This window comes from Eretmochelys imbricata, chromosome 1, assembly GCF_965152235.1.
Source record: "Eretmochelys imbricata isolate rEreImb1 chromosome 1, rEreImb1.hap1, whole genome shotgun sequence".
NCBI classification, from domain to species: Eukaryota; Metazoa; Chordata; order Testudines; family Cheloniidae; genus Eretmochelys; species Eretmochelys imbricata.
The window spans coordinates 152,655,440-152,669,692 of record NC_135572.1 but is presented as its reverse complement, the minus strand read 5'-3'; the positions used below and the strand labels follow the sequence as shown (position 1 = coordinate 152,669,692).

At 42.1% G+C, this 14,253-nt stretch overlaps 1 protein-coding gene across 1 annotated transcript in view; it reads right to left on the bottom strand.

Annotated features, from left to right (window-relative positions):
- Nucleotides 1–11,844, bottom strand: part of CYBB (cytochrome b-245 beta chain) — a 33,303-nt gene extending 21,459 nt beyond the window's left edge. Inside the window, exons 1-3 of the mRNA XM_077817132.1 lie at nt 11,748–11,844; nt 8,608–8,703; nt 6,666–6,776 (exon numbers count right to left, since the gene is read on the bottom strand). Of these exons, the coding sequence (XP_077673258.1) occupies nt 6,666–6,776; nt 8,608–8,703; nt 11,748–11,792 (252 nt within the window). The 5' untranslated portion in view covers nt 11,793–11,844. The remainder of the gene's footprint in view (nt 1–6,665; nt 6,777–8,607; nt 8,704–11,747) is intronic.
- Between the last annotated feature and the right edge of the window lie 2,409 nt (nt 11,845–14,253).

Here is a 14,253-nt window from a genome sequence, read left to right as displayed (position 1 = left end):
AAGCAGAAACTCTGAAGTGACTGGCAAATAACCAAAATGATCACCAGATTCTGCGCACCAAGTTAATGTTCATGGTTGAAAACTTGGAATCACTGTGCGACACACAGAAAACACTGGAATTTTCCTCGGATTACTGCCAACGTGTTTGCCAGTACAGACATTTACTGGATCCTGACAACTAAAATCTCAGCTGGAGCGAGCACAAAAGCTGCAGGAGAAATATACGATGACAAAAACCCAGCTGTTTCTAGAAATCCTTTGCCCCCAGAATATGAGAACCAAACAAGCATTCAAAACCTTCCACACAATGCTCAGCCGGAAATGGGAGATGACTGTGTCTCATAATCTGAATCCCGAAGTGTTTGGTGCTGAAGATTCTTTTTGGAATGTCATCCTGTTGTTGCACCCCTTCCTCAAGGTAAATTTTGCAGCAGACTATGACCATTTTGCCAGAGTGTTTCAACCATTTGCCATTAAACATGAAATTTCAAAGTTGAAAGGGTAATTTACTACTTTCATGTACTTGCCTAACCCTGACAATGTGAAACTCCATGTGCTGGTGTTTTGGAACAGTCATCAAGATGCCGTGTCACTTTGCTAAAGTTGGGAACTGTAAGCTTTGAGTGTACCCACTGGATCTGTTGATGCAGAGAGCTTATTTTGAAAGTTGGACTACCTCCAAGACAGCAAGAGGTTCAACATGAGTGAGGATACTTTGAAGAAAATTATACAAGCATATGCAAACAAGGATTTCTGGAAAAACTACTAGCTCTGAGAGAGACAAAATAAACCTTTGTACATAAAAACAAACCAAAAAATTGTAACATTTTGCTACGGTATAATCAAAAAATTCTCTTCTTTTTTCCCCTGATTTTTAATTTTTTTTATTTTTAACCCGATTTCATTTCAGTTTCAATGTTTGGAAAATAAACACTGAAAAATTCTTGGATTTTTTTTTTAAACAAATAAAACTGAAGACGTGGACGAAGTACGTTACAGCTAATTGGGAGGACACCTTACAATTCTGTACCAATAAAGCAGGGCTGATCTCATATACCTTCCAGGAATAAAACAAAGAGGGGTTGGGGACAGAAGGGATGTGGGAAAGGGAGAGGAAAAAACAATATCAGGGTAGGTTAATTTCTGATGCAACATCATTGACTTCAGTGGAATTACACCAGCAATGAATTTGGTCCTCCACACCAGTCCATTTCTCGATCTATCATGGACATCCACTATACTAATAAAGGTAGTTTCAGACTAGCATTTGGAAAATGATTTAACCACACTTCTCTTGTCTGACTATTTTCTAGCTGTTACAGTAACCTACATTAGGGGACGAATCCTCCTCACACACTATTGCTACCCTGCTGACTTCACCAGTCACACGGTGATAAACTGGTGGGAGAGACTGGCCTTCCAATACTTTATTTTAAATACGTAATTGGAAACGCTGTTAAAAAAAAAACAGTGTAATAGAAAATTGTTGCTCCTGGATGCCTGTCTCTAGACTGTACAAAGAGGAACTTTGAACTCTTTAGCTTCCTGTTTTAAAAGACCAATCTGTGAAGCACAGCGATGGCTGTACAGTGTTTCCCTGTTTGATGGAATACATGTTGATTCAATAAAAGAAGCAGAATTCCTGCCACTTGATGTACATAGAGAACTCAATTATTCTTTCAATTATACATTAACATTTCTTTTGTGGGTTTAGGGAAAGGTTTCCGTCGCAGTGTTATTGAACTATCACCTTTTAAAAAAACAAACAAATAAAACCACTCCTCCACCCCAAACCCCTGTGAAGCTTTGGGTGGCAAGAAACCCACTCTTTAGGAAATTTTTCAGTCACAAAATAGGATATAGTCATGCTTTCTGTAGTAATCGTTATGCCGCTGACATCTCCTGAATGCAATTAATTTAAAAAAAGACTGACAGCAGGTAAGCTGCGGGATTCCCCAGCCTGCTCCAATCTAGGACTGCACAAAATTTGCATAAGATAAAAAAAACCCTTCTTCCTGTCATAACTTTCTTATGACTAAGTATCTCAAATTAAATAAATTCCAACTGCCCTAGGAGTCCTACTGTACAATCTCCCTCTGTAGGGCCCTAGCTCCCTCCTCAAGGCATCTAATCCAACCCAATCATGGGGACAATTCACAAGTCCCACATGCCTCACTGAGAAATGAATCTGCAGGGTCCCAACACTTGTTAACTGGGTGTAGCAGCAAGAAACTCCCACCACCTGGCTACAGATAGCCAGCAGACCAGCAGGATTTGCCCCAACCATTGAACAACAGAGGAGAGACAGCTTTACAGGGACACAAGACAAGATGAGCTGCACATCTCAAGGAGTAAGCAGTTTAGTGCTCAAAGCAGAAGGTCCAATTTACAACTAAACCCTTGTCTTATTGGAATTAATTTCATGATTTCTTTAACACCAGGAGTTGGCTTTTAATCTTGATTGATACTAGCTAATCTGTCACAGTTCAGGGAAAGAACTACCACAGGAAAATAATTTTACATTAGGACAATAATACTTACTGTTCAGTTTTTACATAAGTGATGGGGATGTAACCAGTCTCCACTCCATTTACACCATTCCAGTGATGGAAGGGGAATAGAGCAAACCAGAGAATCTGGCCCCATGAATTCAAATTCCACCTCTTTCACAGGCTGATTTTAATATTTCTATGTGCTTTGCAACAACTATTAAACAGAAGGGCACCTCTGGGAGAATTGGAAATAGAACCTAGAGCTCTAAAATAGCAAACTAAAGCCCAGCCACTTAACCAAGTATTTCTACCTGAAAGAAAGTGTGGCTATGGTACCTTTAACCACTTTTCTAGCCACTAGACTACACTCTTCTCTGAGAGCCTGGAAGAGTACCCAGGAATCCTGAAGTTCAAAATTTTACTCCTGGGGGAATTCTGCACCACTGCACCCATGCAGAAACATGTCCCCCCTGCAGATTCTCTTTGCTTCCCCATAGAAAAATGGTTTCTGCGGGGAAGAAAAGAGAAGCTGCACCAATGCTCACTCTCCCCTTCCTGGCAGCATGGGCACATCTGTTTGGGCACCTGGAGGAGCCAGGAGAGAGGTAAGTCATTGTTGTGGGTGGGGTGGGAAGGTCTGGGGATGCCCCAGCCACCCAGAGACATTAGTCCCAGCTGGGCTGGAGGGGACAGGGGGAGGAGAATGACAGAGATGGCGTTCCCCCTCCCCTGCATGGAGCAGCCAGGGCTGGGTCAGATCAACCCCCTCAGAAACCTCCCCCAGCTGCAGGAAGCTCTGCATTGTGGGGAGGCTGTTAGCCGGGGAGTCTGGGTGCAGGGAGTGAGGCTCACTGAGGTGTAGGTTCTGGGAGTGGGAGGGGTGAGGCTCAACTGATGGGGGGGGGGTCCAGATGCACAGGGATTGGGCAGACAGGGGAACAGCTCCTTGCACAGTGACCTGTCCCCCCCCCCTTCCTGACCCCTTTGCTTCTCAGCCATGGGGGGAGGGGTCATTGTCTGGGGATCTGCTTCCCCTGTCTGCCTGAACCCTATGCATCTGAACCCCCTGCCAATCCACATGCCCCACCCCACACCCTGAATGCCCCCCCATCAATCCCCCTAAGAACCTCCACCTCACTGAGCTTCATCCCCTGCATCAGGAAACCCCTGCACCCAGACGTCCCTGCACCCAGAACCTCCCCACTGAGCCCCCTGCAGCCAACCCCCATCCCACCAAGCCTCACCCCCTGCATCGGGAGCTGCCTATACCCAGAACCCCACCCCACTGAGCTCCAACCAGCTACACCCTAACCTCCACACCACCAAGTCCCACTCCCCCAGCACCCAGACCCCCACTGAGGCCCTCACACTCAGAACCCCATCCCCACTGAGCCCTAACCACCTTCACCTAGACTCTCCTGTAGAGTCCCATCCCCCCCTGCACCCAGAACCCCACAATGAACCCCTGTGCATCCAGATCCACCCCGCACCCGGCCCCCCCACACCAAGATGCCACACCCAGATTGCACCACACAGCACCACCCTGGTACTCTTGAGGGAATTCTACACCAAAAATAAAATATTCTGCACCAAAAACTTAAATATTTTTAAGTTCTGCATATTTTATTTGCCAAAATAACACAACAATATAAAAATCACACCATTTTCAATTCTTTTGGTAATTTATTTCACAATGCTGGTCAGCAAATAATTGAAAATGAAAGGTATGATTATATTGTGTTATTTTGACAAATAAAATGTGCAGAATTTTGAGAATTTTAAAATATTGTGCATGGTATTTTTAATTTTTTGGTGTTGAATTCTCTCAGGAGTAATATTTTACTGCTGTCTAACAACCCATTGCCAAGGTGTGTATTATGGCCTTCTCTAGGGGTTATTCCACATAAAGGATAACCTGCTTCCACCTCTACCAGTTACTCTGTGAGCACAAGTGGTAGAAGTCTGTACTGTGAATGTGAAAGTCTTGGGTTCATACCCTGCTGACAACACGTGGAGTATAACTAAGTTTCTGTGGGTAGATTTTTTTTTCCCATTTCTCTTTTTTTAAAAGTCTAGGAAATGTAATAATAATAAAAAAAAGAACATTCAGGTTGCAAAGTCAAGCAGTCTTAAGGTTTCCTGTGAAACCTTAAGTCACCTCCTGGTGCACATGCTTTATGATACAGTTTTAAATTACATGATTGCATAGTATTTTTCCACATGTTCCTAATGAAATCAGTGGAATTTTGGAATATGTAAATAATGCATCAGGTGCTATGTAGTTGTAAAAGTCTATATAATGCTGGAATAAAATAGTATCTGACATAAGACCGGATAACCTTAGATGCTGTTAAATGACACTTCATCTGATAACCCATAACAACTGTGCTGTTCAGTTTTTGGCATAACTATAGGAAAGAGATTGTACAATCTTTTTAATTTTCTCAACTCTGAGCTCTTTTCCCCTTTTCTCAGTAAATAAGTGTTACTCGCCATTAGGAAAGAACAAGTTATCTGAAAAATGAGAAGTGAAACTCATAGCACATTGCTTATGAAGCAATGGCAGAGACATGGAGGCTGGACATTTACTCCAATTTTAACTCTTATAAGTTAAAAGCATTTTTTGTATTAAAGTTAGATTTTTAGCCTGGAAGACCCCGTCTTGTAGTTTCTAGATTTGCCCATAAACTGATGGGACTAACAGTAATAGCCTGAGCCAAGCGTAATGTAACAGATGCCGAGGAAGTATTTGCCCACACAGCTCTGCCAAGTCAACGGAAGAATGACCAGCAAGCAGCACCTCTGCTATTTGAGTCCTGGGTCTCTCTCAACATGAAAACTAAAAGCTGTGCCGAAGTGTCTGACCTTTTGTAGTGACTTGGTGACGTGGGAAAATGTTCCATGTTCCAGGGCAGGATGAGGCCAAACTCCTCATTTATTTTTCGTTTTATTCACAAGACCTGTTGTAGCTGCATTTATTATAAATATCACTAAAACAAACAAATCCTTCAACTATAAAAGAACCCCTTCTAGCCTACAAACACTCAGCCCACCAGCCTCATGCAAAGGCCTGGATAAACCTTGCAGCGCAGTCTTTAGGCTAACAGCCTTGGTCTGAGGGCTGCCTACTGAGAAAAATCCATGTAGGAGACCTGGAGAAACCTGGTAAGAAAGTCCCAACTGATCTCAACCCTTGGGATGACCTGTAAGCAGGGAAGGCATCTCTAAGACATGAAATCTTAGAAGGCTTTTACAGAGCTAAATCAAATCCTTGAACTGGAGCCACTAGGTATGTACGTGTTTGTGCTGAGGAGTACAGGAAGAAAGAAGAGGGATGATAAGATGTTTTGCGTGAAACAGTGCTGTGATTCTCTTTCATTGGCCCATGATAGAGTAGCATCTTTAGTTTCCCAGTGTCTGCTGGTAGCTTTGGATGAGAACAAGGTGACCAAATGCAATTCAGATAAATCGGAGGTGATAGGATAGGGTTGGGAGGGGAAGTAACTAGATGAGATGGTAACTCCTTTCTCATTTGAACATTTTGTGTTAGTAAGGTTTGCAAGCCCTGACTGTAGTAGCCAAGGATAGGTTTGTGCTTGGATAGAATATTTTCCTCTCAGTTCAGTTATCCATGTCTTGATTGCTAGATTGCTGCAGTGTGCACTGGTTAGGGCTACCATGGAAGACCACTCACAATTTCAGTTAGCACGGAACACCACTTAGTGGTGCTTCTCATGTGCAGCCTATTGCACCTGTGCTCCATAGGCCGGAGAAGGTCAGAAGGCTGTTAAGCAATTTTAGGCTGAGTCTGGCATAAACCATGCAGAGCAGAGAAAGGAGAATATAATAGAAGGATCAAGTGTGAAAATCCAGCTCTAACAGCTTTTGAAAATATCTGTCTTTCTTTCAAAATTGCAGGCACAAAGTTAGAAGCCAGGGGCCAAATTCATCTCTGGCATAAATGGGTGAAACTCCAGGGATGACATTTGAAAGTAAGGCCTTTGTGGTTTAGTTGTTCTCAGTGTATAACCCTCACTTCTCTTCCACGGCAAAACTCTAGACTTCATTACTTCTGAAAAGGGGCACATAAAAAGGAAATACTTTTGGGAAACTCAAGCTCAGTAATGTGGGCTTTTCGCTCTCAAGTATTCTGAAAATCTTTCTTCATCTTACCGCACTGGATCCTCTGAGGAAGGAGAGCAGGTTTCGACAGACTGGCAGCAGAATCAGCAAGCAGTTGAAATTCAAACAGGCTGCAGGTGCTCGTGCCCAAGCCAAAGCAGACTGTAATGCAATGTAACATAGGGCAAAATCAGTACAGCACATGGAGTAAAAAACTAAGGGTATGTCTACACAGCAGCTGGGAAGGAGGGTACCTCCCAGCCTGGGCAGAGGGACACATGCTAGCTCTGCTTGAGTTAGCATGCTAAAAATAGCAGTACAGCCATCATGGCATGGATGGAAGCACAGGCTAGCTGCCAAGTACAAACCTGCCTGACTGCCCCTGCCCAAAGTCCAACCTAGCCAATGCTGCAACAGCCACACTGCTATTTTTAGCACACTACTTCAAGCAGAGCTAGCGCGTCTGTATACCTAGGATGGGAGGCTCACTCCCAGCGGCACTGTAGATGTACCCTTAGTCCTGATGCTCACCCACCCTAGAACTTCTTTACACTTAGCCCGAGTACAAATGAGAATTAAGGATGTCTTTTAAATTTCACCCGAGTACTGGTCTCTACAGATCAGTTGAACACACATATAGCAGCACAGAGATGCCTTGCTTCTCTTTTCAGTGTTTAAATTATCTCATTATTTTAAAGGTTCATTGTTAGGTCTGACAACTAAGGCCAAACACAGAGCAGATGTAACCAGTTAGCAGTCCCCCACCTGATGGCTATTAGAATCTGGTCTTATTGAAGACTGGTAGGGAGTTAGATGAAGACGGGTACAGCATACTAGGAAACTGTATCTTATAATATGTATATTCAAGAAAGAAACCAGGACTAGATTTAATCCAATGATTTTCTGTAAATACAGGTTTCTTTCTTTTTATGACCAGTGCCATTTTAAAAGAAAACTTTGTATTGATCATCATATTCCTCATGGTTTCAGATTTACAACTTCAGCAAAGAGCATTAAAAAAAAAAATGAAGAAGCTTGCTTCTTTTTTTTTTATTAAGGATGGAGGAACAATTTGTAAATCTCCATTCAGACTGAAAAGGAGTACTTGTGGCACCTTAGAGACTAACAAATGAGCAATTTTGGAAAAATTCTCTTTTCAGTTACAGAAGCACCCTCAAAGGGCATTGCACCCTTATAAATAGGAGCAGAATTTGACCAATACGTTTGAGCAAGATTCCCAGATTTGTTGAACCAAATCAGTAACTGTGTGGAAAATATCATATTGTTTTATGACTCAGAGCCAACAGAAATTTTTGCAATAATGAGGTTCTACCGTGATCACTTTTTTAAAAATATGAGCAATCCCCATCACTGACTTCTCTGTAGAATATAAAAATACTAATAGAAATCAGCTTGGTTTGAATCTCTTGCAGCATCTCACAAATTGGCTTTAGCAACAGCCTGTTTTATTGTGCCTAATGCGGTAATGTGATCGGAAACCTTTGGAAATTAGTTTAATAGGTCACATGACCTATCTCAGCCAATTGATTACATTTGGTACTCCAGGGTCTTATATACAGCTATATTTTGATATAATCATAAATGACAACTAGTCTTGTGGGCAAACAGCTGTGTAAACTATTCATTTCAAGATAGAAAAATGATTATGAAAAAAATTATTAAGATAACTTTTTTTTTAATATTCCAGGGCAATACTTTGCACTGCTTCTGCTTAATAAAGCAGTTACAATAGGTGTTCTATTTTTTAATTAAAAGGAGTGTGAATCTTCCTGGAAGACATCTCTAGAATGGGATTTGTCTGCTCTGCATTCCATTTTTCTGTTTGAAAGCACCATGTGTGTTCAATTATCTGTTTGTATGAGTTTTGAACTGCTACTCTCTCTGCCAAATAGAATTGAGGACAAAATAGGAAGGCTTAGTTACAATTGTATCTGTTCACTATATGCCGTGGTAACGCACGTGCTGTACTTACCCCAAGAAGCACTCTGCTATAGTGGTATTTGACTGGAACATCATATACTCTGTAGTACCACCAAAAGAGGAAGGCATTTAACCCCAGCCACACAAGCTGAATGAGAAAAATACATGATTGGATGCAATCAAAAGATACGTTTTGGTCAGACACAAATTGGGCTCAATACAGGAGTTACTGGATGGAATTCTATGGCTTATGGTATTCAGGAGGTCACACTAGATGATCTAGTAACTCTTTCTGGTCTTAAAATCTTCACCCCTATTTACCTCTTTGATAGAATGGAGGCTGCCATTTCCTCAGGGGTAGTGATTAAGGTGTTTTTTTATTATGATTATTTTGTGCTAAGTCCAGGCAGGAGTTCTTCTTAACTACCCCTTCATTCTATATTATAATTTCCCCACACTAGTCTCCCATCCCCATTAAATCCCGTTTCCTCTCCAGGCATATACACTAGTGAAATATCCCTAGAGCTTACTGTGCTACAAGTATCTTCCCTAAGACTACACGTACTGACTAACATATATTTATACCATTGCCCTGAATTGAATGCAACATCAGATCTTCTTAAGTGTATGTGATTAGACCACCCTCTCAAAGGTTGTAGCCTATGGAGGAAATAAGCCACAGTACTACAGCAGCTTACTAGTGTCCCCTTTAGCTCAGATGGTTTTGTGAGGTACATGTGACCCTGAGGCCATGTGTGCATGGTTGAGCTGATGACTATTATTAATGGCAGGTCTTCAGTCAGATTTCCCCTTGTAGGAGCCAGGGGTTGAAGCTGCATCAGGCCTGCCCTACCCAGTTTTAGAGATAGTTGTTTGGCTTCAAGTCCCACAGAGCAATAGCTGGGGGCTGTGGGCAGCTTGCACCCCTGTGCCCTGCCCCAGGTGGATTTACCAGGTGGGAAAGAAACACATGGGAGGGATGGAGAGGAGGGAACAGAGAGTTGGGGGTGAATCAAACCTTCTGTTGGGGGTTAGGGGTGGTAGAAATTATAGTGCCACACTCCCACCCTAAGGATTCAGGTGTTGCTTCTGCAATGGGCCCTGGCCCTCACTAGCATTGTGATAAAGCCTGGGGCCAACCTAGACCCTGAAGGCCTGTTTCTCCTCCCGCTTACATTAGGGTAAATCAGGAGTGACACCACTGAAGGGAATGAAGTTCCACTAGTGTAAAACTGGAATGTGGGAGAGGAGAATCCGACCCCAGATCTCGATTATAGAGGAAGTGCAAAGCAGGAAGAAAAGTTCAGAAGAACTCCTAAGGCTGCATTACAAGTCTAGCCAGGGGAACAACACCCAAGTAGCATATAATACTGTAACAGTGAACAGTGCTGAACACTGTTCCAATCAGACCCTCTAAAGAAGCTTTCCTTTGGCTTGTTTTTGTCTCTACAACTTCCCTTATTTTTATTTCAATCTATTTCAAATAACTCCTCGTTTTTCTTACTCTAGTGAAAATACACTTTTGTTTTAATTCAGCTAATATTCAGCTCTTGTGAGGGAGAGATGCCAGAGCTCAGCTCCTGTGAGCTTTTGCTTACTTGAAGCATTGACCATGACAGCACAATACATTGATTTGTCAAGCCATCGGGATGTTCAAACTGCATTTTTAAATGTGTCCTAGCTACTGATATCTTTACGGACAGTAATTAACAGTAAATGGCAGGCACAATCCATTTCTGACTACACAGGTTCACGTTTCAGCAAGCACAAAAGTTACATTTTTAAGTCTACTTTTTTCCTATTGGTATATAGGATATTAGCTTTAATAGCATCTGGCAACAAATTCCGTGACTAGTTATTTGTAACTTATTACAGAATTGAATATCTATATCTTTTGTATCATTAATATTTTCTTAAGACAAGCTCTTTACTGTGAAAAAAAAAAAAGAGCAGCTGAGCTTTTAAATATGAAAGTATCATTTCTTTTGCCACAGGTAGATTAAAGCCCTGATCCTGCAAACACTTGCTCACATTCTTAATTTTAGGCACCTGAGCATTGATTTCAGTGGGACTGTTCAGGTCTATAAAATTAAGCATATTCAAAAGTATTTGCAAGATCAGGACCTATGATTTTCCAGACTAGTTTATCGCTATTCATTTAATAAACCTATTACACATCCTGAGGTCCCTTCCAACCCTGATATTCTATGATCATCAGCATTATTACGTTATTTTTAGACATTTGGAAAGCAAATCTAAAAATCAGTTCTAGTAACTCTTTTGAAGAAATAGAATCAATTAGCTATTTCTCATAATTGCACTGTATATCAAGTCAGATTTTAAGATATCTGGCTAGCAATCAACTGTTTAAAAGAAAAATACAGGAACATAACAGGAATCAAGGTTGAATTCACATCCTGCTTCTAGTACGTGTGTTGCTGCTTATATATACACACATGCGAACATACAGGCTCTGTAGTCTGAATCTAGTCTTTTGGGGGCATTTGGCTTTATTAATAAATCAAATAAAACATTCACTTATTAAACCCCCATCTAAGTTTTCCTCTCCAAGTTTGGCTTTTCCAGGATGATCTCTCTGTCCCAGACCCTAGGTCCCCTACACATGAGAGGGATTCCAACCACTTTTATATCCTGGCTGGAGCTAATTGAACCCACTGGCTAGAATGATATAGCATTGTTTTCACTGCATATTCATGCAAGAGTCAAGCACAGCAAATCTTAAAGGATCCCCACATGCAGAATCCCAGAATCTGCCACTCTGATATAAATAGCCTACACTGAGCACTGTACATTATATAAATTCAGTTTCATTAGCACTTATTTCTAGCTAGTCTGATAAAGTATTTCTTTACTTTCATTCAGAATTTACATTGTAATGTAATGCTATTAGCTCTCTCTCATGCCATGATCACTCTCCCATCCAAACACTTACATACATATAACTAATCAAATGAGACTTAAAATACAAAATGAAAACCTGGCCCCATTGAAGTCAATGGCACTTTACTACTAAGGACCTCTGGGATTTCACCCAGTAATTCTCTTCAGGTTCCATTGCTTACCCATAGCCACAATATCAGATACATTAAAACTGACTCAAAGTGATCAGCATATTTCAACTCTCACAACACGTGTGGCCAAATGTGAATCACAATAAGGTGTTGTACTTACAATAACAAGGATGGAGAGTCCCTCGTTCACCACCCAGTTGCCCATCTTTGCTGGGACAGAGTGCACCCTGGCTTTGTTCTTTTTCAGGCAATGTGAGTATCTCCCCACGGAAGGAAGTGAGAGCAGCTGCCTTGATGCAACCTGTTTCCTTTGTCATTCATCTAGAAATTAGCTAACCATCAGCCCATGCAATGGTTTAAATTTGCTGTATCTTTCCTGACATCTCTACAAACACAACATCTTAAAACCCCAGCCTTAAATAAGGAGAGCTTGAAATTGACATTTTTCTCTTGTGTATGAATTACTTTGGGTTAAACAAATGTCACTGGAGGGTGTTTCTGCCCGAAATCATGGTGTCACTTTGCACTAAAAGGTTTCAGTGTTGTAAAGTAATGAGAAACTACACATGATCAGACTCCTCCTCAGTTCGTCCTCCCCCCCCCCAGCACTACACCCTGTCCCTCCCACACCTGCTCCCTCACCTTCCTCTCCTCCACAATGTATTACTCTCCTGCAGCTCAGAATCCCACAAAAGCCTCCAAAGTTGATTTACCATCCCCCTTCCTGATAGACATGCACTAGCAACTCTGGCCCAGATAGTCAGAGGTATCTATGCTCCTAGCTTCTCTTGATTTCAATGGAGGTTAGGGAACCTACATATGTCTGAAGATCTGGGCCTCTTTGCCTCTCAGCTGCTTTCTGCTTGGCTCTTCAGATCAGTGCTGTGGTGTGGACATGCCTTCCCAGCTAGCCCAGAAGCGTTTCCAACTCTCATGAGATTTGGTGCTTTTTATAAACTCCCAGCTCCTGGAAGCATGTGTTTATGAAAGAATCTCAACTTGAGTTTTTGTTAAAAAAAAATAAAGCAGGGTGTGTGTGTGTGTTGGTGGAAGACTCTAGCCTTTGTGCTTGCAGAGCGAAGTGTAGAAATGTGATCCAAATATATCCTAAAGGCTCAGACACCAGACAACCCCCACATGTGTTCCCTTTTGGAAGGCTTGTGGTTTTTTAAGCCAAACCCCTGGACTTGACAATGATGTGACTCCCAGATGCTGTCCAAGGCTGGCAGTACATAGTAGCAAAAAGGTAGATTGGGGCAAGGTCATGACTCTTGCCTGTGGTAACTTCCCACTTCCAAAAATGCCCCCACCTCTCGACTAGCATTTCCTGTGTGATCCACCTCCCATGCCCTTAAAAACAGAGAGTGCCCAAGTGTCTGTCAATTGACTTTGACAGAACTACACCAACTGATACCAGCTGAGGATCTGGCCTTGCATTTCTGGCTCTTGTGTCTGTGAAAAGAACATTCTGAAGGCAAAAAATTTGCAGTACTTAGGTGCTGACTTTGGTCTGCTCTCCAGCCCCTGTACACAACAAGAACCAATCAAATCTCCCCACCAGGGAAAACCAGTCCCCCAGTTTAAAGGGGGATTTGCTGGTGCCATAGAATGGCCCCAAGGGAGAAGGGAAGGTGTGTGGCCAGACTGCCCTAAATTCCAGCTGTTCTGGGCTGCCAGACATTCCCTTAAATATAACTTATGCCTTGGCTGCAGTGGTATGGATCAGGAATAGTTCCTGGCCCCCCAGGAATCCAAGAAGCACTGAGCTCAGCACAGTCACGGCCCAGAACTGACGACTGCACTGGGGGGGAGGGGATGTCTGATCCATGGCATTTCCAATAATAAATCAGACATTTTGTTGTGGTTTTGAAATGTCCCGTTATCAAATGCATATGGACTGAAGAGAAATTTCTCCTCTGCCCCAGGAAATGGTGCTGTGTAATTAGCTTCAGAATAAAAAAAGGGTGATACTGAGGGCAAGAAAAAAATGCCACTTAGACTATCTGATGTTTTTTCTCTTCTCTAACCAGAAGCTCCCTTAGAAGAATAATATCAAATGTCTCATAGGAAGAGAAATGTAACCACTGAAAATATTATTCACTTCGATAAGCCAGTGAAACATACTTCTCTCCAACAACCTGTAACCGCCACACCAGTGATTACCCAGCAGAATATGCTTTAACTGGCCACCTGATGTACAATACCTCCCTTGAACTGGGATAGCTGCTTGGAAACAGACTGGAGCATTACACTCAGTAAGTCGAAACAAAAGATGGATGTCAGCTACTCTCACAGCTGATGTGATCTATGGGAGAAATCCTGGCCACATTGAAGTCAATGACAGTTTTGCCATTGGCTTCAATGGGACTAGGATTTCACCATGGGTGACTAACTCATAGAAGGCACCTGTGCTCTATGTGGCCCTTGATTCTCTTCATGGCACTTCCATGTTCTATTATAGTTGATGAACAAGTGAAACTTCCCTTCATCTGGTGTTTGTAAGTCTTTGAAAGCTTTATATTTACCGAACTCCATGAAGCACAAGACAAGGAAATATTGCCAGCAGACTGCATTGATAAAAATAGTTATTCTATAAGAGTGTGAGATTGTAGAACAAAGACATTCCCCTTGTTTTCATGCTTCAAAATTTCCTGTTTGTATAAAAT